Here is a 26,166-nt window from a genome sequence, read left to right on the forward strand (position 1 = left end):
ATACGCCAGGTTGGAAGCTAAGAAACAAAAGATGCAGGACATTCCGATTTCTGGGAACCTGGTTACAGTTTGTCCACAAAGGATCTGCTTTTGGACAATAGAGAAGGGGTAAAAAAGAAACACAGAGTAAAGACTCATTCTAAGACAATAATTTGCATTTTGTGTACATAGGCCCTTCTGAGAAGCAGCTGGCTGTCTTCTCCCAAGGGTAACCAGCGATTTGTGATATTTGGTCTCAGATCTTAAATCACTCAGTCTCCTTAAAGGAGAGCTCTGAGGCAGTGTACTGGAAACCTCTTTAGCTGAGATGTGAGTGAGCAGACATATTGACTGGTTTGAACATGTTCCCCTTTTCCTTTTACACTCTGTATACCGGCACCATGGTAAAAGGAAACAAGATTTTTAAAAATTACGTCAGTTAATTATAGCTGGGGATAGAAAGTGAGGTGGATGGATTATGAAGTAAGCTAAGCAAGAAGAAAACAACATAATAAAATAATAAGAAAAATTAAAGCAACCTTAACAGTGAAACAAAGAAAAGCACAGGACGTGCTCAGCATATAATGAAGTGTTTAGGATTACTTAGCTAAATTTCATTACAAACTTCGGAAGCGGGTGCAGCTTTCTACAAGTGGAGAAATGGCCACAAGATATTGTGCAGTTCTGTGCAGCAACAATTTTGTCAAGTATTTATACGCATCCATAGAGAGAAGTGTGTAAATTCGCATACACTATACGTCCCCATACAACCTGCTGAGTTCAATTTACACACACTCAGTGAACACATATTCAATTTAAACAGCAGGAAGTAAAATGAAGGGCTGAATCTCAGACAGCAGGAAACACAATAGTTTGTATCTTCATACTGTTGTGTAAGTCAGGTTTTGCTCTCTTTCTTATTAAGTAAGAGGGAAATCCCAGATGCCCAATAACAGCACAAAAGCTCAATAATAATCCCAAGAAGCACCAAACAAACAAAACAGCTGGGACCCCAGCAGCTTTCTGCTTCTGGGCGTGCACAGGACACAGGCAGTGGGCGGAGCCAAGAAACCGAAAGAGAAAGCGGGCCGGGCACAGTGGACCTCGGGCACCGGGATGAAGCCGCAGTTGGTGAACCTCTTGCTACTGTGTTGCTGCTGTCTCGGCCGCCACGGGGTCGCCGGGACCTGGTCTTGGAGCCACCAGCGGGAGGCCGCCGCCTTGCGGGTACCAAGCTCCCTCCCTCTACTGCCCCGGGGCTCCTAGGGAGGGACCCAAGCTCCAAGCGCGCATTTCCCCAGTAGAACTGCCTCCTAAAAGTTTGATTCCCCAGGGCAAGGATTTCTGTGCTATATCCCAAAGCACCAAAAGATGTCCAAAGCAAAGCTAAGGGGAAGAAGTATCCTGAATCCTAAAGCCTTTCCCACACCAAACCTGTCGCATAGAAAGCCGCCTGCAGGGGGCACTGGCTCTCTCCTCCTATAACTGGAAGTTAATGATTTCTCAGTCCTGGAACTGTCTACCACCATCAAGTTCTCTCTGACTTGGTGGAGACTGATGTAGAACAGGAGACATTTCACTGCCTTAAATTCGGATTTCTTTTTTTAAAGTTTTCATAATAATCCTTCAATTGCTCTCCAACCTTAAAATTCTGAAATGGACAAGTTAGCTGACCACGGATAGATTTTCCCAGTAACCAGGGGAACTGACCGAAATGCAGATTCACAGTTGGCCTCAGTTGCTATACTTAATGCTCTCTGAAAGGTTTTTAAATCTGAAAAAAAAAAAAAGAAAAAGAAAAGAAAAAAGAAAATGCCATCACGATTTTATTAGAGGAGGACTCACCTGTTCGACTCAGTGTCTATCTGAATTCAGGAATGCTGCTCTTAGGCCATTTAACTAGTGTTTACTGATGTTTTCTGAAATTTCCATAGAACCCCATAGCTCTGCCCCGTTCTCCTTGTCCTCTTTGGCCTGAGAAGTTCCAGTATTCATTCAGTCCGGCCTTCTTTGGCTTCAGCTACCCTTGTGTTGTACTCAAATCAAAATGCTGTGCTTTAGTTCTCCTTTTTGTTACTTTTGAGCTCATTTCTTGTTACCAGTCTATTTCTCAGTGTCCTTGGCCTGTGTGTTACTGAGACCTGTCCTTGATTTCCAATAGGGTGAGGTAGTCAGTGTCACAGGTTGTTGATAAGGTGTTTATTGGCCAACTAGTTTTTTTTTTTCTAATCTTGAGTATTGAAAGCTAACAATGTAATGTATAATTTTTTTTCTCCTTACTGAAATAAAGCAAGGTTGCCAAGAAAAGCAACTTAAAGAAAGTGAAAAAGGGTCTACTTTGGCTCACACTTTCAGGGACAGTCTATCATCATGATAGGGATGTCATAGTGACATGTGTGTGGAGCAGACATCCATACTACATCAGCAGCCAGGAAGGGAAAGACATGGATACTGTATCCCAGCTTACTTTCTCATCTTTATTTGGTCCAGAACCCCAGCAGGAGACACAGTGACTCCTAAGCTTACCAAGGGCTTCCTACCTCAGTTACACCCATCTAGAAACATCCTCCGAAATATACTCAAAGGTTTATTTCCATGGACATTCCCAATCCTAGTAAAGGTACAATCAAGATTACAGTCACAGTCACTGAAAAATTATTACAAAATAGAATTTGTGTGTGAACTATAATTTCCATGCCTACTTGTATTTTACTCTTGAGGAGATTGCAATCCCCAGACACACGTCTAGATTCTCTTTGGAGGAGAAATGCAACCAAGGTTCCATATAGAGAAGTAAGAGGTTGGAGGTTGAAGAAAACATTTCAAATCTTAGTACATTTTTTTTAAAACTTAGGGTTAAAAACACCAAAACAGCTTTGCAAGCAGTTCCTGTTGGCAGGAATTTGCTGATAAGTCCAGTGACCTGTTTTCTGAGCACTTAGTCATTAAATGATAGCTACAAACTGTGAGTCCTCCTGGAGAGTGTCAGCTGGAGAGTTGGAAGCAGAGGGCTTTGTTTCTTTGGTGACTAAAAGTATTAAGGATTCGTCTGGCTTTACAGTATGGGTTGAAATATATGGTAAGTAAAACTCAGCTTATAAGTCTAAAAAGTGTCATTTGAAAAAAGAATGTTTCCACTGTAGAATTAGTTGGTTGGAGATTCTACTGTTTTCTTACATGGCACATTGTGTACAGAATCTATAAAATTCCATTTGTTTCGCAATGCACTGAAACATTTTAAAGTAGGTTATAAAGTAAAATTGAGCCATTAAATTAAATCCCACTTAATTGTATTCCTTAATCAATAAGGTAAACAGCAGCCCTGCTAGCTGTCGTTATATTATTATTCAATGAGACAAGACTCCTCCATGACTTATTATGGAATATCTTACATGCTACCTGAAGGAAAAGGAAAGGGAGGGAAGTCACACTCCTGCATGGTGGACTGGGCTCTTGGTTCTTGGTTGTTGGCTGACGCTCTTCACTTTCCCTTTGCTTTTCCTGTGGAAGGCAGATGAGAGACTCTGGCTTTTTAATACTGTGACAAAAAACCCTTAGGTGGCTTACTTAAATAGAGGAGAGCTTTGTATTTACTTAGTGTTTCTGTCCATGTTTGGTGGTAGATTTGAATCTGTGGAGATATAGTGCTCTGGGGAGCATGCAATAGAGGAGACTTGTTTGTCTCTCCGACAGTGGGAATCAAAAGGGACATGCCAGGGCCCTAATTGCCCTCTACCAGTCACCAAAAGCAGTCTGCATTCTTAGCCTAGGAGGACGTGAGAGGCATCAATGGATTCAATAAAAGCTGGTCTTCAGACTCCCTTCAGAATACTCTTGACAAGCCACCTAGTTGGTGGCTTCACATGCATTGAGGAGCATTGCCTTAACACTGTGATGGCTCATGCTGTGTCTTTACTGAGTTGTGTATGTGTCTGAGGTCATTTCTATATAAGTAGATTATTATAATGTAGATTATTATAAGTAGATTATTTAAATGAGTGCTTATGATGAGCCACAGATATCCTGGTTATCTCCCCCAAGTCTACCTTGTACTTGCTGCTGCTTGGGAACTTTCATGAGGAGGTGACTTTGAGAGTAGTCAGTCCAGTTCCACAGACATTTTAGGGTGATTTTTAGCTTAAAGCACACATTGTCTATATCGAAATATAGTAAAACTTGTAAAAACCTTAGATCAGATCATGTTCATTCATTTTTCCTTCTGACTATCTGCTTGACCTACAATTTGTCAGTTATCCTGTGTTGGGAACTGATGTAGATGTCCTTGGTGACATGTGAAGAATAGTGTCTGTGGAGGCCTCCAAGAAGTTACATTAGACTGACACATGTCACCCCAATAGTTACAGTAGTTGAGAAGGTGGAAACAAGTTCCTCCAATGTACTCTGTCTGAAAACAAACAGCATATTATATATGTGGGGGACTAGCATTCGTTTCTAAAAAGCAGTATGAAATCCTGTACATTAGAAAATAGATTCTCTCATTTCATAAATGCACATGTAAAAAGTCCCCCTTCTAATAAGGGATAACATATTTCTCACCTAGGAATTCTGCATGTGAGATTTACAATTCCCACGTCTTGAGAGAAATTCTCAGCAATGATTCCATGCTGACTATAATCTGTGCATATTTTGTCCCTGCTTAGATTTGCCAGACCTTCCAGAGAGAACATTTTCCATGCATACATGGAACTGACTTATTACCCACTGAACTCTAGCATTTGCCAGCGAAGGCTGATAAGATCAAAACTTAACAAATAATGAGCTCAGAACGGTAAAAGAAAGTGACCTTACAAGATGGGCAATGGGTTGACTTCATCCAACCCTAGTTACTTGACAAGCCAAGGCAGGAGGGTCACTGGAGACATGGTGTTCAAGACCAGCCTTGGTACATAATGAAACACTTATCTCTGATTTTTGAAGCATGAATAGATGAAGGGCATGAGCTGCAAGCACGATCATCATCAGAAAGGAATATCTTTGCTTACATTGGTAGAAAGCAATAAACTAGAGTAAATACAAGAAACCCTAGCTAGCAATGGGGAAAAGATGTCTAATTTCCATGGTTGTCTCCCCTAATAAAATCAACATAAAGACCCACAATGTAGATGTCCCCCGCCGCCCCCCAGCCTGTGCCTTACAGGTTGGATGGCTGAACCCATGCATCACGTGCTGGTTGGATGACTTTAAGAAAAACATACACCCATCTATGCCTCAGTTCATTAATCTGAGGTGAGAAGATGAGGTGAGCAAGTACCTCATGCAGAGGTAGTAGTTCAGAGAACATACTTAAAACAGCAATACAGTTTAGCTAACCTTCCCATCCCTCAACTGTGCTTGGTAGCTATGAACATTCCTCTTAGACAACACAAAGCCCAGGAAATTGATCCTCAGGATTTGCTTCTTTCTCCAGATATTATTGAACACATGAAAGGAAAAAAATGTATATATCTAATTTGTTCTTTATATTAACAACCAGCAAGAAAAAAAAATTCCCCAACTGCTCTCCTCTAAGGGGGTAGATTGAAGACCTTGCCAACACCCATAGGTTTCTAGTTGAAGATATCCGTGACCATCAACTGTCATAAACAAATCTATCTTGTGCCACTTTGTTTCTCTTGCTTGGAAAGGTCTGGAGAGTCAGGATGCCAGAGGTGGAGTGAGAGGCTTTCTGATTTCTCAGAAAAATTTTGGTTTCTGAGGAATGTTACAACTCCAGCCTAATTTCCACATGAGAGCAGTCCAGGCCTCTTATCTGCAGAGCTATCTTTTATCTCTACCAGATGCAAACAGCCCTTTCTGCTTCTGACTTCCAGTAAACATTGTTTTTGTTTTTTCTGACAGTGGGGTTGGAAGCATTTCCAAGCAATACTAAAACAACTTTGCTACTCCAGTAAAGCAAATTAGAATAAGAAAGAGATTACAAGAGTACATAGGATTATCATACAATTAAAGTTTTGTTTTGTCGTGTGAGCTATATAAGCATGCATGCATGCATGTATGTATGTATGTGTGTGTATATATATATATGTATACACACACACATATATATGCATAACTGCACACATATACACATGCATGCTGTCACATATATACAGGTACATGCATGCCTATGCATATTTACATGTTTATAAATTTATGCATGAATGCATACAAGCATACAGAAGCAAGGTTAAGTAACTGGCAGGGGTAGAAGAAGCTTGGCTGTCAGAAGTCATTGGAAGGGAAGGGATACAAGACAGGACTTTCTAGAGTTGGGATCTTAAGATGCAGTGTTGATTAGAGAGGTTTGTAGATGTATAGTACCTATCAAAATCAAAGAGGCAAGTTTTCTCCTATATTTTTTTTTAATAAAAACTGGAAGTTTTCCTCAAATTCTTTATCCTTAAATTCTTTTCCACTAAGGCAGCAGATATCTAATTGTACACCAGTCAGTTAAACAATATAGAAAGTAGGTTACTGTAGTTATCTTCCCATTTTGTCTGTTAAAAGGCTCTTGTTTGTCAGCTGTAAGTTTTCCTACATAAGAACGGTTTGACTTCCTCTTCATGGCTTTCCCTCTTAAATGCAGTTGTGATTCAAACCTAAGAGCTGAGGTGCAGTTCAGTGGTAGAATATGTACTTCACATATGTAACACCCCATGTTCTACCCCAATGCCAAGAACTAAAGGTTTAGGTCTTTCATTTGAGCATTGCATGTAGCTTTAGAGATGGTTACCATGTGCCTGCACACCATCATAGCCTCTTCTGCTTTACAGTGGAACTCCCTGATTCACCATTCCCCTACTCTCTGTCCTAATACACGGCTTTTGATGCAATGAGAGGAGACATATGTAGACTCACAGCCGCCAAGGCTTGGAGACATTTGCTTCAATAGTCAGAATTGAAGGCCACAAGTACAGTGACTGGAAAGAACAGAAAAATCCCAGAAATGAACAACAGTTTCAAACAATGTGAGCCTCATGTTAGGTGAAAACTAGCATTGAGTTCTAATAGAGGAATGCATGCTCTGAGGTAGCCTGTTCTGTTGGCATTGCTGCATTATGAGTACAATAGCAGGTTGTTTGCTATAGCTAGCTAGTCTTCATTTGTAGTACAGCAAGAAATACTTGCTGCGTTCTAACCTATGCAAGGTGAAAGCATGGTCTTCGAATGAGGCTTCCTATAATCTGCTTTTAAGAATGAAGGCAGAGCTTGGGGAGATATTCCCAACAGAATTACAGATAGTCCCTATAGTCTAGTAACCAAATTTGTCAATTAAGAGAGTGGGGTACAGAGAGATTGAATATTTATCTTTATATTACATTTCAATAGTAAGATATTCAGTTTATTTTAAAAATCAGGCTTGTGCACATTTATTTGCACAGGGATGTAAGAGAATTATGATTCCTCCGAATCTGGTAGTGGGGAGTTTTGAGAGTTGCTAGAGTTAAAAGAGGGAGGTGAAATTAGGGAATGGCAGAACATTTTGTTCTTTTGCAAGACATCAGCCATGATAAGTAGACTGTTCCTGGCAGAGTGCTAGAGGGCTGTGAAAGGCAGGAGTGATTGCAGGGGTGATAACACTGACACTTGGCAGCCTGCAACCAGTGTCTGGTTTAGCAAGTGAAAGAGACCATCATTCACAGGAGCCATACATGGGCGGCTGCTGCAGGGGCCACTGTGAGATCCATATCTTAGAGAAGGTCTGGCAATCATCTTCTAATCGTTTACAATTAGGTCTACAAGTATTTAAAATACTCTTGCTCTAACTACTTGGCAACCAAATAGATTGATCGTTACAAATCCCAAGCATGCTGTAGATCCCAGACAACATACACCGTCTTACGGAAGAACTCCATGTCATTTGATTCCCTATTCTGTTAAAGTGATTCCTTATGTTCATGTTTTCCTGTGCTAGTCCGTGTACCATTTGTGTATCTGCTCCACTTGATCATGATGTATTTTCTGTCTAAAACACTGTTGGGTTTGATTTGTTAGTATTTCAGTAAGGATTTTGCATTTGTACTCAAAAGAGTTATTCATGTGTCGTCCTGTTTTCTTGGGCTCCCTTTCTGGTTTAGACTCAAGGTCACATTGGTCCAGTTTAAGCTGTGAAGTATCCTTTCTCTTTGTTGTCTATCATACTCGTGTCATTTCTTTCTTATTTGTATGGAATTCATCATCGAAGCCATCTGGAACTAGTGTTTTCTTTCTGGGTCAGTTTTCTATCACAATTGTAAGGCTGTGAGCTGATAAAGGTTCGTGTTTTCGGTTTCGTTCATGTTTAGTAATCTGCTTCTTAAGCGGTTTTCCCATTTCATACAAGTTGTAAAATTTATTGGCCAAAATAATTAGTTTCCAAATGCCAGAAGCATGGTAATCATTGGGCTTTTCCTGCCCAATATGGTCATTTATGTGTTGTTTTCACACTTAACCTCATCCTAGGTACATACCTATGAGAGAACATGGAGAACCAGGATCCGCTGTTCACTGCAGCCTAACACTGACCTTGAATGAGAGAGAGAAACAGAGAGAGTTGTGACATAAGCCCTGGGTTTTTTGTTTGTTTGTTTGTTTGTTTGTTGGGGGAGTTGCTGTTTTTCTTTTCTGTGTAGGTCACCAAGTGGCTGTAATTTAATAGCAATCTATCAGAAGACTCTCTGTGTCTGCCCTATATAGCCAACCTTAGTACTCAGGCATCAGCTGTTTGCCACCATGGCAACTGCAGCTTCCTGCAGTGGGTTCCTGACAATTCAGCCACCAGCAGCTCAACGCCCAGAGATGGAGGTTTGCCACCCAGGTTCTCATGGCTGCGTGTGGTCATGGCTACCAAGTGTTCCAAATATCCGGCATTCTCTATTCCTGCCCTGTTTTACCTTGCTTAGGAAAGTAAATTAACCATCTTATGAATGTTTCCTGTACATTCCTTTGCAGCCACCCCTCGGCGGCCTGTGTTACCACTCTTGTTATGCAAAATTAACTTCTAAATTTAGTTTTATTTTTGGTTGTATATCTGTTGGTTACATTCAAAGCATTGCTTCTCCAGGAGCAAGTTCCTGAAACTCAAAAGGACTTCTAAAATTCACTGGTTAGCAGTCCTTCTAGGTACATTCAGTTAGAGAGAATTAAGCAAGACCCTGCTGAGTCTCAGCTGTGATCTTGCTGAAAACCAACTGATGAAGGATATTAAGAGGAGACCCTATGAAAATTTCACATATATCATTATTAAAAAGTAGATGGCTTTTGTGGAGCTGTTGTTTTTACAGCCATGTCTTCAGTGCTGGTCACATAGTGAAAATTCAGACTGATAAACTTGTCCCAGTTTTGCTTTCTGGTTTCTAAGTCATAAACAAAAACACCTAAGTGCAAAAGTCAATATGTACTCAAGCTAGCATGGAGAAAGTGGTCCCTGAATTTCCATGCAGCACACAGGATGAGCCAGTGTTAGGAAATGTAGGAATATTTATAGAAAAAGCAAACCTAAGATAAATTATGATGAAGTACAGAGCTATGGTTACATTTTTTTTTCCTTCCAGCTTGGTAGGAAAACCAGAACTTCTTGGGAGATCCCTAAGACTGAATCTTTTATAAAAATCTTTTTTGTCCCAAATAAAAATCTTGTAGAAAACATGCTTAAGAGAATGGGGTTTTTAATTCGTTTATCAACTTTGTCCTTTTTCAGGCTTTGTTACTCTGCACAGAGAAAAGTAAATGCATGGGGACACATTTCCTGTACGTAATTATTTAATTACAGTGTGTCACCAGTGTCTAGTGCTTGTCAACACTTTAAAGACGCTGTGTGTGATATTCTCAGCTTGTGTGGGGAGTTATGGAAGAATTACAGGTGCATATGGCACATTTTGCCCTGCCTGAAAATCAGGTTTGATATTTGCACCCCGCCCCCCCAAATCTCCAAGTTAGTTATACCTTTATAACTTCGGTGAACTGAAATAGTAGATATATAAAGTTTGTTTTCATTCTTTTAGGAAAGCCTTCATAGACACCGATACTTGAACTCTTTTCCTCATGAAAACTCCACTGCCTTCTATGGAGTAAATCAGTTTTCTTATTTGTTTCCTGAAGAGTTTAAAGGTAAGATCTGGCAGTTCTATTGATTAATTTCCCAAATTTAACTCTTTGTCTAACTATGGAGTGGTTTAATTGAAAGTGTTGTAAAGTGTGTGATGATTGGTATTTTTAAAATGCCAACTTTACAGTATGTGCCATGTGCTGAACATAATGGAAGTGAATTGAAGAACTACCTATATTTCTATGCACATCCACAGAGCTGTAATCATCAATTGTCTCATTATACTTCAAGTTGTCTAGCACCCTTTCTGTTTAGGATATTCATGTCTGTGTGAGTAATAATAAAGGAAACAATGTCAATTATACACATTTTTCATGAGTGGCCCAATTCTATCAAGCAAGTCATGTTACATCAGCTCCTGTCCCGTTGTTGAAATTTGCATTCCTAGCTTTCAGTAAAATGCATTTCCTATTACAGAAAAGCACTGAGGAAAAATCTCATGTGACAGGTTGGCTAGGTAGTGACTGCTTTGCTTCACAAGATATTCCAAAAACAAGTCCCCAGAGTAGCCCTTCATCTAATAACTTTCTCCATGATGTCTTCCTCCTTCTGTCCAGCTTTGTATTTAGGCAGCAAATATGCCTGGGCTCCCAGATACCCAGCAGAAGGACAGAGACCTATCCCCAATGTGTCTTTGCCATTGAGATTTGACTGGAGGGACAAGCATGTTGTGAATCCTGTAAGGAACCAGGAGATGGTAAGCATGACAGCATTTTACTCTTTGTTGTCTAAGCATTAGAAGGTACCTAATGGTCAAATCAAGGAACCCGTGATTTTTTTCTACATAGAATTACACCTGAGTAATACAAAACAGAAAAGAAGGCTCCGTGAGAGAGGAGAGATAGTGATGTAATTCTGACTTTTAAACCTGCCTGGGTGTGCTTACTTATCTATGACCATTGCCCTCGCTGCATGTACACCTCAAGGATATATCCCAGTAGCCATACTACTATGCAAACCAGGAATTCTGGGGACTAACATCAGGAAGGTCAACACCATTTCTGGCTGTGTGATTCAAAAGGAAAGTGAACCAGAGAGTGAAATGAGTCTAGTCACACATTGTCTGGACTTTTAATCTTCACTTCATCCTCTGAGCTTTATCAGAAGACAAGTTCTGCTTGCTCGCTCCCTATAACATCCTGTATCACCCAACCTGTGTCCCTAGAAATGCCTCCAGTGTAGTTCAAGCCTGCATATGCTTGTTACAGATCAGCTATGTCCAAGATTTGATGGTAAAGGGAGAGTGGACATAGAAAAACCAGATTAGGTCATAGTGCTTAAAAGCTTTTTGAAATACGTTTAAAGCAAATAAAAAAAAACCTAATAAACAAAGCAATACATTTTGGTTTTGCTTGCTGAAGGATCTACAAATATATAAGAAAAACAATAGGTATAAAAATGCCAATGGAATATAGCATGAAAAGGACTCACACTGTACTTTCAGATATGGGTGCTGAGAGGGAAGATTTTTTTGGAGAGTGGTTTCAAATAAGAAAGAAAATGGCAGCACAGTGTGGGATAGGTGTGATTTGTAATACACAGGGATCTGTCTAGTTTGAAGAAATTTAAAGAGTATTCCTTTTTTCTTTTTAAGTCACATTTCCTAGTGCAATGTATTCCACCGTCAGAACTGGTTATGTAGCCAGTCAGAGAAGATCAGGTGTACAGCCACAGACGGTACTCCCAGATGGCATCAGCAGCTATGTCCTTCCCCCTCTCCATGGTTTCCATCTGGTTAAAATGTTCTTTCCTCACTCTCAGATTCAGTGTTTATAGTTGGTCATTATAATTTGCCACCAAACCATTGCGTGTGTGTGTGTGTGTGTGTGTGTGTGTGTGTGTGTGTGTGTGTGTGTAAGTAGTGGGTTATGCATGAATCCAGTCCTTCCCAGAGGGTAGTGGGTTTCTGTAGGATCTGCCTCAGTGGCTTAACTAATGTTGGCTGTGGATGTGGTGTTCCCAGTCACACAAACACTTAGATTTAGGGATCAATCCATCTTCAGTTGCTGACTGTTTTCCTCTGATATGGGGACTGAGGTTAGAAACCCAAGTAAGACCTTTGAAAACCACAGTGTTGTTCGGAGCATCACCCCACAAGTACAACTCAAGACTTCCCTGTGCTAGTTCTGCAGGATATGGTGTGGTCTTGAGATTACGCCAAGTTTTTGGATCCTTGCCCCATCTCCCTCCTTTCCTCTCCCTCTTGCTATTTCTATGGATTGTACAGACATTCATGTGGCTCTGTTCCAGTCCTGGGGCAGCTCCTTTCCTTAGAACCCATTTTCTATTTTCCCGAGAAGCAGTGATTCATAAGCAGAAGTTATGAGCTAATCATAAAACACTCATCCCTCTAAGTGTTTGCTTGACCTCCCCTAATTCATTAGCCTGGCCTGCTTACTTTGTAGTAGTGACATTACTGACTTAGTCTTAAAAAATAACAAGGTGCACCCATGGAAGGAGTTACAGAGACAAAGTTTGGAGCTGTGACGAAAGGATGGACCATCTAGAGACTGCCATACCCGGGTGTCCATCCCATAATCAGGCTCCAAACACTGACACCATTACACACACTAGCAAGATTTTGCTGAAAGGACCCTGATATAGTCTTTTGTGAGGCTATGCTGGGGCCTAGCAAACACAGAAGTGGATGCTCACAGTCAGCTATTGGATGGATCACAGGGCCCCCAATGGAGGAGCAAGAGAAAGTACCCAAGGAGCTAAAGGGATCTGCAACCCTATAGGTGGAACAACAATATGAACTAACCAGTACCCCCTGGAGCTTGTGTCTCTAGCTGCATATGTATCAGAAGATGGCCTAGTTGGCCATCATTGGAAAGAGAGGCCCATTGGTCTTGCAAACTTTATATGCCTCAGTACAGGGGAATTCCAGGGCCAAGAAGTGGGAGTGGGTGGGTGGGGGAGTCGGGGGGAGGGTATGGGGAACTTTTGGGATAGCATTGGAAATGTAAATGAAGAAAATACCTAAATAAAATAAAATAAAATAAAATAAAATAAAATAAAATAATTGAAAAAAAATAACAAGGTGCCAATGCTCGAGAGAGAATTTTAATTTCATTTTGAATGAATAGTTATTTTATAGGTCTCTGCTTTCTGGACACTTTCTGTTTATTATTACTATTTTCTTTATATGGCTGTATCTATAGATACTGATAAATTTGACTTAGATACTGTGTGCTAGCATTCAGTAATCCTGTCTTCTGAGCAGTGTGGAGGATGCTGGGCCTTCAGCGTGGTGAGTGCCATAGAGTCAGCTCGTGCAATCCAAGGGAAATCTCTGGATTACCTGAGCGTGCAGCAGGTCATCGACTGCTCCTTTAATAATTCTGGCTGCCTCGGTGGCTCTCCTCTCTGTGCCTTGCGCTGGCTAAATGAGGTAATTGTCTCTGCTTTCTATTCCCTGGTTTCCTCTTACATGCTGTGTTCCTAGAATCCAATCACTCCTATATTAAGCAAAGTTCAATGTTCAGAAATCGAAGTAGACAAAGCTTGAATGACTTAATCAGAAACTTCTTCTGTACATATACTGTAGGGCATCAAGCCAAGGCCAGGCATGTGCTAGGACAGAGTTCAAGTGTGTTACATCACATGCCCTGAAGATACTAGAAGTAATGGCTTCCAGGTAAATTAGCTATCAATCTATCAAGGGTTGAAGACATCTTAAACACATGTGCAGAAAGGTATTGTAAAGATTTCTTCACTTTTCTTAGTAGGTAATTTTCACATGGAAACCACTCAGATCATTTCTCAGAGAGATGAGGATATGCAGTTACTAGTTTCCATGGTTGTCCAGAATGATGTTAGGTGGGACACCATAGGTCAGCTGTTTTCATAACCATAGATGAAGAAATATGCACTGGAAGTTGGAATCTTGTCACCAAGCCCCCAACTTCCCACTGCAGCCCTTTGTCACAGTCTAGTTTTGTCATTTTTCTCTCTGACTCTTCCACATCCAGCACCAGTGGCATGAAATGAGAAAATAGAAGGCCATTGTACAAGTCATCCAATCAGTGCTGCCCAAACCCAAATGCCCTCCCATTCCAAATTCACCTTATAAGCCAGTGACTGTGTAGACACATTATATATAACCGTAATCGAGCCTCCACCCTTTGAAGAAACTCAGCCCATGGGCCTTTACAGGCAACCACAAGAAATGCAGCACAACAAAAGATATTTTGATAATATCAAGGAAGAATATTTGGTCACTGTCTGGCCACAGAGCGTTGCTGCCTTGGTCTTAGGAGCCCTGGAAGAAAAGTGTGTTCCCCTAACATGCCCTCAGGAAAAAAGATGACAAGATGTTATTAACATAGATAGATAGATAGATAGATAGATAGATAGATAGATAGATAGATGATAGATAGATAGATAGATAGATAGATAGATAGATAGATAGATAGATAGATAGATAGATTATAGAGAGGGAAGTCATTAAAAAATTAAAAGTTAAGGATTCCAATTTTCTTGGATGTTTAGTACAAGTACCTTCTTGTGCTAATTTTAAGATCAGTTAGAATTTTAAGATCAGTTAGAATTTTAAGATCAAACTGCCCATGAGCTACTTTGGTGAGGCCTGACTTCTTCGGCTGCATTGAAGAAACAAGCTCTACTTAACCTTTCAAACAACAGGCAGTGAACACTTTGTCAATGTTTCCTCTAGACACAGTTGAAGTTGGTGGCAGATTCACAGTACCCATTCAAGGCAGTAAATGGCCAGTGTCGCCACTTTCCTCAATCACAAGCTGGAGTTTCAGTCAAGGATTTTTCTGCATATAACTTCAGGTAACTGACGTGTGTGTGTGTGTGTGTGTGTGTGTGTGTGTGTGTGTGTGTTTCTGCAGGATCTGTTTTCAGAATTAATGACTTTGATAAAGGTACCCTTCCATACTCTCAGTTTAGAACCAACTTCCTACTAAAGAGTTCAACTGATGGTCACAGTGGTGTATAAAAGAAGCCTATTAAAGTTAATCTACGTGTTCTTCAATATACAGTCACACTATAAATAAATTTAAAATGAATAACTTCTAACCTAGTTTAAAGCTACAACTTATATCTACCACCACTCACAAAATTCAGATGCTAAAACAATGAGCCTTTTCGCAGTCTTAATATTTGAGTCTGTCCAAATTCACATTGTATAGAATATAATGGATTTGGATTGAATGTGGAATACAAGTGATTTGGATAGTCACTCCCAGGTTACATACCCAAGAAACCCTTCTGACCATAATATTTCTTGTAGTTTTCAAGTAAGCAACTATTTCAAAAACTCAAGACAAGCGTATTAAAACTTAGAGCTAAGACTGTGGCACTGAAGATAAAATAGATAGCATGCTTGTAGTGGGAGTGTGAAGGTGATGCAGGATGAGTAAAGGTGTCAAAGGGAAGGAAGAGTGCTGGACATTGAAAATCAGGGTGACTTCGGGTGAGTTCAAGTGTAAACAATCACTTAAATACCTTTAAAGTCACATGAAAAAAGTCAAAGCTGGCCAGAGAATTCTTTGGGCCATTTAGTCCCACAAATGAGTAAAATGCACCTTTAGAATAAGAAGTCAGACAACAGAAGAGAGCAACTCTGGAATCTATTGTTAAATGCTTTTTGGGTTATTGTGCCATTGTGAAAACATCATCAGGAATAAAATCATTTATTTCAGACAAGGGCATAGAATATCTTATGGCTACTGTTGCTTGGACCCAGTGCCATCTACATGGGACATAATTGCAATCAGGGGTGAAATTAGATCTTTGAACAAAATATGGCCCTTTAAATAGACATATAAGTTCCCAGAGCACGAAAGATTGTCAACACAGCTCCTGCTGCAAAGGACGTGAAAATGGCCCTAAGAACACACAGTCGAACCTTTCCTCCATGACTGGCTGCACAGGGCTCTGTATATAAGGACCTTGGCCACTGTCTCCTTAGGGAGTGAAGGTAATCCACTTCCTGGAGGGGAAAGTAAAGCTATTCGCAGGAGAACCCAGACTTCCACATGTAAGTAATTGGAATCAAGGGAATAACTGTTCCCAGGGAACATGATCGTAAGTGGATAACAGGGAAGAGACAGAAGAATAGTTTCACCTGAATGAGTGGGGGTGGGGAGACTTGTGATGAATGAGGTTAGAGAAAGAGAACACTCCAGTATTATGTAATCCCTACAGCCATTTTCTTTATTAAAAAAATTTTTTCCTAGTAACCTCAAACTATAAGAATGAGGCTTCAGAAAGACCATGAATTTATGTATTCATTCCTTTATTCTGATAACTACTGGCTAGTGTTTATTGTTGGGGATTGGACAACAAGGAGCGTAGACAAAGTCCGGTCCTTGAGGAGGCTCATGCTGTGGTGATGGAGACAGACAAATAACACAAAGAGAAACACGGTGTGTTTGGTGAATGGGCTTCTAAAAAGAACAAAGTGAAAGATTTGAAAGAAGAATCCTCTCAGGGAAAGGAGAGTATGCATTCCAAGTAGGGGCTGCCTGGAGGAGCCTTCCTGAGAAAGGAGTTCAAGTGAATGAGCTCATGAAGGTAGAATCCTTGCTCCAACCAGAGGAAAGGAGTGCAGAGGTCCCGAGACAGAGGCCTGCCTAGAAAGCTTGCAGAGCAAGGAGGAGACCAATGTGTCTCCAGTAGAAAAAAGATCAAGGCCAGCATATGAGGACCTGCCAGGGGACTCGAAGAATAGGGAGGTGAAAATCGGAGTTCATTCTTCTCATGAGGGCCTGGCACTGCACACTTCTTGATGGGAAAGTCTAGGCTTTTCAGACTGAAAAATTGAAAAACTTGAATTAGCAGAATGGGGCAAAGGGGTCTCGGGCAAGAGGAGAGTGGCAAGGAACTATCTATCAGTACAGTTGAGAGATGTGGGCAGTGACCGTGAGACACCCCAGCAAGTGAGAGGAAGGACACAACAGAGCAAAGTGTTCTATTCTTCAGCCAGAATCTTACTTATGACTTGAGGCCAATGACTGAGGAACTCTGGACTCAGAGGTGAGATGCACACTTCTAAGCCTCATTAAAACTACTATAATCACCTTGTAAGACCCTTGAGATGAGGGTGCATCTGAGGTAGAGGTGGCCATGCTGCCATGATTCCTGGGTTTATTAGAAGGTCACCCCTATTCTGGGAAGTAGTGGTGTGGACTACTGTGCTGGGAGCTGGGGCTGGAGGGTCTTCCTTGCTATCTGCTTTATTGATTAGAGTCCAGATCTCGGGTATATCTGTATCATTCCTTGCACCAGATGTTAGTCTACGACGTGGGAACACTGCATTACAGACTATAAGGCTGGGATGAAAAACGTGCCTCTTCACTTCTGAGCCTGATCATAGCCCTCTCTAGTTCTGAGATCATGGTCTCTAGTTTTCATGGTCTAATTTTCAAATCCTATCATTCAAGGCAGAGTGAGTCAGCCGATCCTCCACAAAACACTGTGCAGAAACAGAAAAGATCAACAAAGAGGGTAGAGTCAAAATACAAACATCACCTAGGCTTAAGGCAAAACACTATCAAGCTAGCTGTCTTCCAGGAAGTTTTGTTCCTCAGATATGGGGCTTATACTACTCAAACTGCTGTATGAGACCTGCTGTGCAGATAACCAAAGGGAAGGAAGTGACTGTGCCCTGCAGGGATCCCAACTAGGGACAGGGCATATTATCACCCCAAGCTCTCTGGAAGAGGAGATAATATCCAGATGTCAGTAACAGAAAGTATTGACCTTAAACAATGAACCCTGTGACAAAAAAAAAAAAAATCAGGATTTCTTTGAGGACTATAGATTTTATAAGTTGTTGATTTGTGGAATAAAATGTAACCACATGGAAATCTACGCCGGCTCTCAGCAATGTAGTTCATCTGGGACTGACTGAGGGACACAGATAGCACAGGCCACAGGGTTTAACTTGGAGGAAGCCGTGCTCTCTGCAGAAGAAATGATGGCACTGTCACTTTTTCAGATGTCAGAGATCAAATGGAGCAGCTCTCTGAGGGTCATGACCATGGGCTACCTAATATCTAATCTGCTAGCACCTGCTCCATGTCCCCTCAGTTGGCTCTAGGTGGAGATTGTTACTAGATTATTGCAATGACTCGTACTTGGCACTGAAGAATGGGTACATTCTCAACCTTCTCTGCCTTGTGTCCTTGAAAGTGGATTGTTGATGAGAGGGACTTATGTGTCTTTTGTTCTCTTACATAGATGGGGACTATTGTATTTGGGTAAATATAGAGAATATATATGAATTGCAAAATATTCAAAGAATTTTAAGACAAAATGGTTGTGCTGTATACTACGCTGAACTGAATTTGTTCTTGGGTAACTGAGAAGGCAGAGAAAGATTATAAGGTTTGAGTAAACCATATAAGATTTATTATAGATTTATTATATAAGATGATAACTCATGCTAGACATGCCACACAACATACCATCTATTCAATTCTATAATTTTATACTTGTGTAGTGTATGGATGTTAAGATGGTATAACTATAGTATACAGGTGGGGTTTGAACCCAGCATTCGAGAAATCTGAAGCCATTCTTTGGGTACAGAACCTTTCAAAATTTTATATTCCTTTCCCTCCCCATATTTTTGTGATGCTTCTGTGCAGCAGTTAATAGAGCAAAAATTCCAAGTGTAAAAGCTGAATATCAGGTAATAGTTGGGAAGACCCCTTGTGAACAGTGAGGTCCCCATTTTTGTTGTAGTCTGTTGCACTGACAGACTGTCGGAGGACCTTCATTTGCAAACTGTCCCCTTGCTGGAAACTGGCCGCAGCAGGCACAGTAAGGAAGCATTTACTCCGAAAACCCCTAATCCTTCATAGCTTGTGGTAGCAATAAACCACCACATGCTATCTTTACGGCCTTAACTACCAGTGCCATGGTTTCAGTATCCTTCACCCACAGGCTGGCCTTTGAAAGATGTAAATAGTGGTTTGATCGTACACATTTAGGATGGACGAAAGCCAAATGTTGGGTAAACTTGGATTTTGCTATAAACCAGTAATTGTAAAAGTAACAACTGTTTGCTTTGCAATCTCGGTAACCTAGCACCTAGTTCTGCGAGCATCTTGAAGTTTTCTTATTTTTTGACTCCTCTTTGGTTGTGTCCCTCTGTGGGAAGCTTCTTTGTAATACGGGCATTAATGTTCACTGACAAAAGTGGGTGCTGTTGTTTTCAGATATTCATCTCTAGAGGTGTCGAAGTATGAACAAATATCAAAACTTTACACTTGCTTTCTTTTATTAAAATGAACCCTGCAGTTTAAAGGAATGCTTTGTTTACCAAATACAAACTTTTGTCCATATCTCCTTAGAAGCCTGCGCTGGTCCTATAACTGAGTTCTGGCCAATGAGATTCATACACCCAAAAGTGTTATTTCCTGGAAATCTTCTCAACAGGGATACAGAATTTCTCTTTTGTGTTTTATGCTGATTGGAATATGTGTTAAATATCTGGAAAGCCAAAAACATTGGTCCCTGACAAGACTGTAAAATAGATATATTTCATAGTAAAAGATATGGAAAGAGGGTGAGCTCCTAACATCCTGGAGTCCGGTACAGTCCTGGACTGTCAAACTCTCTTGCATTTAATGTCTGTGTGTATTCTTTTGTGATTGCTTTTAAACATATACTGATACAACACAGATTTAAAATGTCGTGTTTTACTTTTGCCTTACAAAGCTAAATTCTTGACCTGTGTCTATATCTTCCTTCAATAGGGGCCAAGAGGATGAAATGGCCAGAGCACTTCTGTCCTTCGGCCCTTTGGTTGTGATAGTTGATGCGATGAGCTGGCAGGATTATCTGGGGGGCATAATCCAACATCACTGCTCCAGTGGGGAGGCCAACCATGCCGTTCTCATCACAGGCTTTGATAGGACAGGTAAGTACTAGCGCCCCGAATCCTTCTCCAGATGGGGCTCATAACTAAGGCTGCCTGGACTGGACGCCACTGAGGTGTTCTGCTGTGCCTCACAAGTTGCCTGTCTCTGATTGTCCTCATGGAATTGTCTCGACAGATCAATCACGTTTTTACGGCTCCCTCTCTCCGCACCTCCCTCTCCCCCCTCCCGAGTGTGTGTGTGTGTGTGTGTGTGTGTGTGTGTGTGTGTGTGTGTGTATGTGTGTGTACACAACCCGTGCTGAGCCACAGCCTAGTCTGTGAATGATAATTTTATTCACATAAAGTGAATGTTTCATCTGTGATATTTAGAGTAAGTGTTGGCAGGAGTGAAAAACCTGATAGTTTATCAAATGTATTTAACACTCCACCTGCTAATTCCATGGGAACGAATTTGCCTTGGCCTATTTGCTTCTGTAATAACAGAGTCTGCCATATAGGATGACAGAATAAACAGTTCAAGTTTATGGAGCTGCCTGCAGAAAATAATTTGCAGAAAGTCAATGCACTTTATCACTGTATATTTATAGTATGCTTCTCTTGCAGCAATTACATTGATGGCATATTCAATTTAAATATGGAAATGTATTTGCTCCTAATCAATATGGGTTTATCAGTGTATCTGAGCATCTTAACCTTTGTAGGAAATACACCATATTGGATGGTGCGAAACTCCTGGGGATCCTCCTGGGGAGTAGAAGGCTATGCCCACGTGAAAATGGGAGGTAATGTTTGTGGTAAGTCATAAATTTGTGTTGAAAACTCAGGTTAAATATGAAGGGCTTTTTGAAAATATGATCATGACAGACTTGAGTGCTTCCTATGGGCTCAGTGCCCTTTTGTGGTGTTAATCTCTTTTGTGGTTGCTTATCCTGTTAATGAGAAATGAAGTGTTTCATAATACACTATTAAACACACATACAAAATGAAAAATATATTATATGTGTTTGTGTGTGTTAAAACACAAAATAAAACAATAATTTAACAAAACAACTACTTAAAAATAAACAGATTATATACTCCATCTAGGTTATTAAACTTCCCCAGAACATGCCCCTGCTCCGGTTTGACTTTTTACAACGTATGACTTGCCCTAATTGTTCAAGATGGCTAAGAGTAGCTGAGGCTATAGGTCGGTGTGAGGCCATTTGAGTAACATGCTCAAGGCCCTGGAGTTGATCTTCGATGTTGCAAAAGCAAGGGAAGCATGGAAAGAAAAAAATCAGGAATCAAGTTTTCTTTGTGTTAAAGTACGAAAATCTGTACAGCACACTTATTTTTGCTTAATTTGGACCTTGTCACCTGGAAAAGGCTTACAAAATGCCCATAGAAACCGCAAGACTTACCAAATAGGCAGATGCCTGTATAGTGTATAACAAACCTAACAAAAAAGCAAACAGAAAGAGGTGGTTCGGGGTTCTACCACTGATGCTGAAACCTGTATTCAGAACTGTAGTGTAAGATTGGGTCTGGAAAACCATCAAATTTTCTAAATCCTCGAGTTAAACTGAATTGCATGGAGAAACACTCATTTCTCGTTTTAATGATTTCTAACGATGTGGCCCACAAATCTTCACAACTTGCAGGCCCTTTATCCCTCTGAGACAGATAAAAGAGTTACAGCAAAATTTAAGAGTAGGTATTTTTGCTGCAATCTAGTGATCGCTGTTCACTTACCCCAGGGCATAGAGGCGATGAAAATTAGTAATTAACCTGTCCTACTAGACAGCCAAATGGATTCCATACTGGAAATAGCCAACTTCTCAGAGCAGAGGCCCCTGCTGCTCCATCATCCTCATGGCTGCTTTTGTGCCCTAGGAGCTCACAGCTGAGATTCAGCTGCCCAGGAGCCTCTGCTGCTGATTCACATAGCTTCTTAACGCAGCAGGGAGCTGTGTCTAGTTTGCTCTAAAAGTTGACTGTGTAGAAAGCTCTGCCAGGACTGTGGGTCTGGTGAGTCCAGTGCACACAGTGAAGATGTGGTTCACAACTGCCTTCACGGCTCTGCTTTTTCTCGCCTCCCAGATGTCTTCTTCCCTTTACCTGCTTCCACGGTCTGTGTCTCCAGAGGCCTCCTGGTTACTGATTGCCCTGGGATACAAATGCCTACCAACCTTATTTCCTGAACATTGTATACCCAGTGCCACCCACAGTATTACAATGAACAGGAACAAAAGGCAGAGACTATTCCATAATCCAAGCAAATTAAAAAATATTGGTCATTAAAATGAAATTTAGTTTTCAAATGGGCTCTTAACGCTCTTACTGTGATGGCTAGTTCTATATTCTGATGCACTAAGAAAGCTTATAAACACTTATGTTGTATTAAATCATAGTGAACTTCAAATCTAAGAGCTTACATTTTTAAACATTTTAAAATAAATTCCATAAGATATTTTAGGTATAAATATCCCTTAGGAAATACATATCATGGAAGAGTAGATCTAATATATGTTCGTGTATTATGGCTTGATTTTTAGAACAAAAATCTTAAGTGTTCTTCTATTGTTTGCCTTTAGTGTTGCCTTTCTTATACTGGCAGCTAAGCATAACTACTAATTTGGTAGTGGAAACTAACATATTTCAACATAAGTGAAAATTCAAATTGTCAAGCAAATTGTGCAGAGGAAATTTCTCTTAAAATTTTATCCTTCCTTACCTTTTGTACTAGGCATTGCAGACTCTGTAGCTGCTGTCTTTGTGTGATCATGAATTGTTTTGGATTCACCATGAGACAACTACGAAAATGATGCACTTCATAGTGTGATCCAACATCATACTCAACTCTAAGCATTATGCACCTTCAAGTTCCAACAATTTGTCTACAGAGAGGTTCTAAGAGCAAACTGGCATTTTGTAAAGCAACCTAGGACATTCTATTTTTTGCAAAGACATGGACAGCCAAACTTCATAGGAAATCCCCAGGACGTTGACTGATCAACGGACTCTGTGGGATAGTGTGCACCTCTGAGAGTTTGGTGGGATCAGAAGTCACATAGTATTCTCCTCCTGGAAGCAGTTGGGACTTTTGCTTGCTTGTTGTCTTTCTGGCTGTCTACATTAAGGAAGTATTTTGGTCAGGGTGAATTGAAGATATGATGAGCCTTTGTTTTTCCCTTGTGACTTATAATCACCAGTCTTAGATTACCTCATCTACAAGAACTCTCAACCTGATGCAATGTGTGCCTCATAATTAGAATGGCCTTCTGTTCCATGTGAACAGATTTGGAATATCAGTTGTTTTATTTCAGCAAATGGAACTTACTCTAGACAGTAGAACAAATGTGCACCAAGATGAAACAACGATGCACAAAGAGAATCCCATCTTCAGAGAGACAATCCAACTGGAGTTAAATAAACACGTGACAACAGTGTGATAAGGAGTACACTATGCCACTTCCAGGGAGTCATGATGTCTATAAAGCTTCACTTTTAAACACCCAAAATGTTTAGCTTCTTGCCTTCTTCCCTCTGAGGTAGAGAATGAAGTATTGTCCACATTTATTCCCTCTCTTGTCCTTTATGGTACAAGTCCTATGGTTTCCTGGTGGTTTACCTTCCAGTCCAAAGTAACTCAGTACCGTTGGTTGTATTCCATTTCTGTTACCCAATCTCTTACTTAAAAACAAAATCTCTGACACAGGCTCACATTGCTCCTTGTTTATGTCCTTCATTAGAATACCAGCATCAATAACAAAGCTCCTTACTCTTTTGTCTGTACCAGTGAGAAGCAATCTTGAATGTGCAGATCATGGAGGGTAAAGAAACGGCAGAAGACATTTCTTAAGGTTTTGAATAAAGTAGCCTAATTATCGAAGGAATCCAGGAAGGAATGTAGTTCAGCTATAGTGTTTCTTAATGACTTTCATTATGTTATCAGCAATGTTTCTAATACCCAGTTTCAAATGCAGATAAACTTGAAATTTTCAAAATCACTGTTACTCTTTAAGTATTCTGGATTGATAACATTTATAATAATACAACCTACATTTGACTTTGAATTAAAAGTAACTTATTCTTAAATATGTAGTCTATGATTTATTATTATTTATGAGCACTAATAGATATTTATTAGTATCGATAAGCTTTATATTTACATTTTCTTGGATTTGAACCCTTATATCCAATGTGCTTTTCTCCATAGATGATTTTAATTCCACCATGTCCAAGATTCCTCTCATCATCTTCCCATATCTGTTGTCAATGCTCAGTGGTCCTCTTCTCCTTACCTTTTCTTTCTGTCAGCAGCATTGCTATTGTATAAGCAGGCCATAGAGTCAAAAGGAATTCTAGACAATCAAGTTGTCTCCTCCTTAGAACCCATTCCTACATCTGTCTCCATCCTCTCTTTCACGCATCCTTTCTGGGAGGTACACTTTTTATTATCTCCTATCTACACTCTTCAGTTGTTTCCAGCCAACCTAAAATAAAAAGGGAGATATCTTCATAAAAGTTTAGGTTTTTTTTTTGTTTGTTTGTTTGTTTGGTTGGCTTTTGTCTTTTATTTTTGTATAGAGTTATGATGAGTTTTGATGTGATGCACTTCAAACACTTTTTGTGATAGTTTTTGTTATGTATCAATTATATGTAACACTCCCTTTCAGTGACTTGTTAGCTTTATTCCTTTCGTTTTCTTGTTAGTGCCTGGTGTAAGTAACTCCCTATGGTTCTGACAACCTTTATTAGTAACTAAACTATGTGACCTTTAACACAGTAGGTCCTGAACAGTAATCTCCAGAGCAGAACAGATGGCTTTGAAAGATGCTACTATAATGTGTCCTATATTTCCCCAGATTTATATTTCTAAAATGATGTTATCATTTTACTCACAAGTTTTACAGCACTGGAAATCAGTAAGATAACATGCAAATTTTTTCAAATAAGCATTATGGAGAGGTCTCTCTCTACCTTTGTATCCCCTGTAAATAAGTGATGACGCATATACACCAGCTCATGGGTGCTCCTGCCCCAGAAAACCAGAGACAGAGCAGCCGAATGTGTTCCTTACTACACAGCATTCATACTGAAGATCACCAACAGGTCCTGAAAGTGATTTGACAAGGTCCCCATTGCAACTGTTAAATGGGTCAACTTTGCAGTGCCTTTGAAATATCCCATCACTTGGGAGGCAGAGGCAGGTGAATTTCTGAGGTCAAGGCCAGCCCCCCCACCCAAAAAAAAAAAAAAAAGAAGAAGAAGAAGAAGAAGAAGAAGAAGAAGAAGAAGAATTATCATTTAAAATAGCCCTTTTTCTCAGTCCCCAGAGCAAAGGGGAATGCGGTCCAGTGGAAGAGTCACCAGTACAAATATGACATTGCATTATGTACTGTAAAGATAAAGTGCAGTCAGCACTGTGATATTTACACTAAAAATTATAGGATCCTTTGGGAGGGGGAATTGCTGTAATGGTTTATATAGTTTAGTCATCAAGAAATATAGATACAAAGAACTCCGTCATTGAGTCTATTGGAGAAAGCCAAACATTGACAGGTAGCACTTATTCCAGGATTCTAAGGCATTCAAGTCATAAAACATCTATTTACAAGCCTTTTTTATTATATGATGAGAGAAAATGAAGCTTACAAAATAGGTATTCCCCATTTAAATAGGAACTGGTGTTTGCTTAGAAGTGTACCACACAGATAGTTACAAAGGACCATTTCAGCATTTACCATTTAGCCTACTGATTTCTGAGATTTTGCTGTTAGCCCATGGTATTTTCCTCTGTATTTATATCTGTTTAACCCTCACTGTGTGTTATGTAAGTACATGTGTGAGTGTGCACATATGCACACCTTACATACACACAAGTGGTGCAGTTGAAATCCATGGTCATCTTCCTTCTATAACACTGTAATACCAGTTCCAGGAGCACCAAAGGTCCAAAAATCCATGGACGATCAGTTCTTACATGTGAGGTGTCATTTATTTTGATATAATCTGGCATCTTTATACTCTTAAGTCATTTCTAGGTTAGCTGTGATAAAATAACACAATGTATGCTATTATTGTGTAGAGAATACTGACAAAAAGTCTGCAAAAAATACTGTATTTCTTCCTTTACATATTAAACATTGGAAAGTCGATAGATCCAAGATGTGGAAGCTAGCGAACAGATGGTCCCACTTTACATGCGTATTACAGTGCAGCGAAGACTGATACTTATGGTGTTTCGTTGAGA

The 26,166-nt window shown here is 40.1% G+C and overlaps 1 protein-coding gene across 1 annotated transcript; it reads left to right on the forward strand.

The window, feature by feature from the left end:
- Window positions 1-1,031: 1,031 nt before the first annotated feature.
- Ctso (cathepsin O) lies at window positions 1,032-25,156 on the forward strand. The gene is made up of 8 exons (NM_177662.3): window positions 1,032-1,206; window positions 9,963-10,068; window positions 10,624-10,763; window positions 13,293-13,460; window positions 14,745-14,866; window positions 19,804-19,967; window positions 20,630-20,722; window positions 22,657-25,156. The coding sequence occupies exons 1-8, from the start codon at window positions 1,096-1,098 to the stop codon at window positions 22,689-22,691; spliced, it is 939 nt and encodes a 312-aa protein (NP_808330.1). The 5' UTR covers window positions 1,032-1,095; the 3' UTR covers window positions 22,692-25,156.
- The last annotated feature ends 1,010 nt before the right edge of the window (window positions 25,157-26,166 follow it).

This window comes from Mus musculus, chromosome 3, assembly GCF_000001635.26.
Source record: "Mus musculus strain C57BL/6J chromosome 3, GRCm38.p6 C57BL/6J".
Taxonomy (NCBI): domain Eukaryota; kingdom Metazoa; phylum Chordata; class Mammalia; order Rodentia; family Muridae; genus Mus; species Mus musculus.